At 38.3% G+C, this 4,246-nt stretch overlaps 1 protein-coding gene across 3 annotated transcripts in view; it reads left to right on the top strand.

The window, feature by feature from the left end:
- The first annotated feature begins 559 nt into the window (after positions 1–559).
- Positions 560–4,246, top strand: part of Epsti1 (epithelial stromal interaction 1 (breast)) — a 92,879-nt gene continuing 89,192 nt past the window's right edge. For all 3 annotated transcript variants that reach the window (XM_013011322.1, XM_013011331.1, XM_013011314.1), the window contains exon 1: positions 560–854. In XM_013011322.1, coding sequence (XP_012866776.1) covers positions 685–854 — 170 coding nt within the window. In that variant the 5' untranslated portion in view covers positions 560–684. The remainder of the gene's footprint in view (positions 855–4,246) is intronic.

Below are 4,246 nucleotides of genomic sequence, written 5' to 3'. Positions count from 1 at the left end.
AAAATCACCATACTGTAGTTAGATGCTTGATCTATTGCTCAGCAAGGAAGAATCAACTGTACTGAACCTCAGCTTGCTTCTGCAGTTTTGTGGAATTTTTTTTCTTTTGATTTCACTTTCCATTTCCTGAATGTTAACAGTCAAACTTCAGTCATTATAGTAAGCTGTGATATTTTCTTCAGTTGAGTTTAGGCCTAATCTCTGGCACCTCAAAGGAATTCCTCACATTTTCAAACATCCAATAGTCACCTCCAAGTTAGGGATTCTTGTGAACACGTTCTTGTTTTTTCCGGATTTTAGTTATTTTGTGGGTCCTTGTTCACAAGTTGTCTGTGGCAGATCATGTTTCTCCCAGGTGGTTGTGAGGCTTTCAGCCAATTCACCTGTCTCTAGGGGAACCTGTTTCCTTCATTCATCATCCCACCTGGGAATGCAGCAATGACTGTTAACCCTCAGTGGGGTCAGAGGGCACTTGGTGGAATGAATGGGGAAGTGCGGGGGAGGGGGGAGGGAGGGGAAGAGGGCGGGACTCCCTGAAACTGGTTAAGGAGAAATCGAAACTCAGCTGTTAAAAACCGCTGCCCCTGCACTGTGGAATCTCCAGAGTCAGAGCCTCCTGTCCTGCATCCATTCCTCCTGCATTCCTCCTGCAGCGGCCACCACCTGGGACCAAGAGTCTGAACCATGTATACTCACAGCAAGGTGGTAGGCACCAGGTCCAACACTTCTAACCCCTCTGGAAACCCCAGTGAGCAGCATGGGGGGCTGAACCCACTGCAAAGCCAGAAACAGGGTTTGGAGAGGGGCCCCCAGGGCCCTGCACTGAAGAGTTCAGGGCATGTTGGCCAGAGGAGGTAAGTGTGGGAAAGCTTTTCTGGATGGTAAAGCCCCGTCCTTAAACATTCTCTGGCTTCTTAGGGTTCCCTTGGACTTTGAAACTATAAGGGTGGATGGTTATCAAGAGAATGAAATATTATTTGCCTAAATAAACTCATTCATAAATTCCCTTATGACACCTTTAATCTGCCAGGTTTCAGTTCTTTTTCTTTTTTTAAATGTTCTTGTCAAGGTGATGTGCAGAGGGGTTACGTTGTATAAGTAAGGTAGTGAGTACATCTCTTGTCGAACTTGTTAACCCCTCCCTCATTTTTCTCCCTTTTCCCTCAGGGTTTCAGTTCTTGACTGAATATCTAAGTCCTCACTTTCCAAAACTACTTGTAGTTTTTCTCAGTGGCTACAGGATTGAAAACTTTAGTTGTGTGGAACCCAAGTGTTGTTTTTTGTTTTTGTTTTCTAATTTTCAGGTATCTTCAGAATTTATACCCTAACAAATTGTGCAAGGGCCTAGGTATTATCCCTGAGTTGTTGGGTTTTTTTTTTGTGTTTTGTTTTATGTTTTTGTTTGTGTGTTTTTTTTTCTCAAGGCTAGCACTCTACCATTTGAGTTACAGCTCTACTTCTGAGTTTTTTAATAGTCAGTTGGTGATAGGAGCCTCCCACTTTCCTTCCTGGGCTTGTTTCAAAGCATGAGCTTCAGATCTCAGGTCCTGAGTAGCTAGAATTGAAGGCTTGAGCTATGGGTCCATCAGACTTTTTTTTTTTTTTTTTGCTGGTCCCTGGGGCTTGGGACTTGGGCACTGTCCCTGAGCCTTTGTGCTCAAGGCTACTGCTCTACTACTTGAGTTACATTTGCTTTGGTGATAATTGGAGAGAAGAGTCTCATGGTCTTTCTTGCCCAAGCTGGCAAAAAATACCCAGCCTTTTGAGTAAATAGAATATAGGTTTGAGCAACTGAGCTTGGCTGTGTTTGTTTTTGTTATTGTTTGTTTTAAATTTTATTAAGCAGTTGTACAAAGAGGTTGTGAGTAGTACAATGTATCTTGATCTATATCATCCCTTCTTTTGTATGCCCCATTATTCCTCATCTTAACCCTACCGGTTTTTAGATGTTTTTGGAAGTATCACACCATATACCATTTATATTATTGAGGAAGGGTTACCTTTGATGAGTCTGGAAATCAATTAGAAATAGCAGAATTTCTCTGAGAGTAATTGGCTTCTTGCCACAACAGAAACTCATTAGCTTCAAGTAACCTACATGTCTATAAGCTGCAGCATTTAATAGCAACAGAGGTCACAGACAGCTATGAGTGGTTAATGATAAAAAAAAATCATTTACACGACTTTTTCTATTAAGAAGCATCTATTTCCCCAACTATGGTGGCTCATACCTGCAATTCCAGCACTCAAGCCTGAAGCATAAGGATCATGAGTTTGAAGCTAGCATGAGAGCTACATAGGAAGACCTCATTTTTAAAAAAAAAAAAAAAAGCATCTATTTAGATGTAGCAAATTGCTTGTATGATCTTACATTCTCATATGCATTAACAGTTGTATCCATCTATCTTTTTATTGGATGGTAATTACTTCAGCTTCCAGCTGGACCAAATTGCTCAGAAAGGTGTGGTTTTCTCATAATTACCCAGGTTTCAATATCTTCAAAACCTCAGTGCATGCTATTTTGTGATTCCGAAGATTTGCAAGTGGAGAAATTCCTAGAGGAATTCAGTTACCTCCACAAAATGCTTCCTGCCCCCCTCATGTGAATCATTTGCAGTAAATATAGTATTAAAAGATTCATTCCTTTTTAAGCATTTAGCATCCAAAATCCTGATGGGGACACTGTGAATGCTTACATTCCCATTATGTGTGTCTACTTCCTTACTTGTCTCCTTCAATAGAAGCAGGAAATCAAGGAGAGTTGTTGAGTGACAAATAATATCTTGGTGAAAACCAGAGTTAGAGGCTTTATTTATTTTGGCGAGAGAAATCAGAAGTATTTTCTGATAAGATATTTGGAAAATAGGGAGGAAGTGCTTTAATAGTGAGATTTTATTTGTTTATTCACAGTATGTTCCTCCTTATAGGGCAAAGCTGGAATTTACCTTATTTATGGTCAACCTGTTGACTCATTTGGGCAATGGATACAGTGTGGGGGTCAGAACTATGAACTTTGATGCTGGGGATGACTGAGGTTTGAATTCTGACTATGCTGTCACTTGCTCTCTGAATAAGAAGCTTGTATACTTTATGCCTCAATTTCCTTATTATTGAAATGATATTGTGATAGCTGTGAAGAGAATATTCAGTAAATATTGGGAACTAATAGCCTTGAGTTCATTTGACAATCAGTTATTAAAGAGTACTATCTTGTCACCCTAAAAATGATATTTGTACCTTGAAAAACTCATTTACAACACCTGCCTACTCACAAACAAAATATATTAGTAAAAGTGGAGAGTAATCTGTTAAAAATTGGTGATTCCTGAGGACCTCTGACACATTAACAGGCAAAACTTAGTACTTGATAGCATTTGGATTTCAGTAATTATGAGCATTTACTAATTCACATAGACTTTTCCAGCTACTTTTACCCAGGGATTTTATTGAGTCTCTAAATACTAGTAACTATCATCACAAATTTAAAGAAAAATAAATCTTATACAGAGTTGTAATCCAGAGATCTTTTATCCTCTTTTTCATTTCTGCTTTTTTTGTAAAAATCTATCATTTATATCATAACTAGGTAGATAGGAGCAAAGGCATGGATTTTTACTAGATAAAAACTATTATTAAAAACTATTGCCTAGGGGAAATAGGCTCTTGCCTGTGGTACTGATAAAAAGGTTTACTTCATCCAGATACTTAGCTATTATCATTCCATAATGTGATCTTTTAGTTGGATGTCTTTGAAGGAAATAAAAAAACAAATTCTGAAAATGAACCCATAATATAGAATCTTACTATACAGTTTACTTTGTAATGTTTACTTTGTAATTTAATTTATGTATAAATTTTTTTAACCTTAACATTTGTGGCTTTCTTTTTTTAATTTTTTTTATTTTATTGTGAAAATACTGTACAGAGGGGTTAAAATTACATGGGCAAGATAATGAGTACATTTCTCATCAAGCATTGTAGCCTCCTCCTTTGTTTCCCCTTTATGTCCCTTCCAATCCTCCCCCCTCCAATCCTCCTCCCCCCTCCGCCCCATCAAGGTTGTAAAGTTCGTTTTGACATAACAACTTGTATGTCTCATTGTTGCAATGGGTCCACCTGTATCCCTATTTAAATGATTTGCTGTTTCCATGGATTCCTAATTTTTCCAGAAACTTGATCATAATGGGGTGCTGGATCTTGTCAAATGCTTTTTCTGCATCTATTATCTAACCATGTGGTTCTTATC

The sequence above is a fragment of the Dipodomys ordii genome, unplaced genomic scaffold (assembly GCF_000151885.1).
Source record: "Dipodomys ordii isolate 6190 unplaced genomic scaffold, Dord_2.0 Scaffold1, whole genome shotgun sequence".
In the NCBI taxonomy this organism is placed as follows: domain Eukaryota; kingdom Metazoa; phylum Chordata; class Mammalia; order Rodentia; family Heteromyidae; genus Dipodomys; species Dipodomys ordii.
The sequence above is the reverse complement of the archived record's forward strand: the minus strand, read 5'-3'. Positions and strand labels throughout refer to the sequence as shown.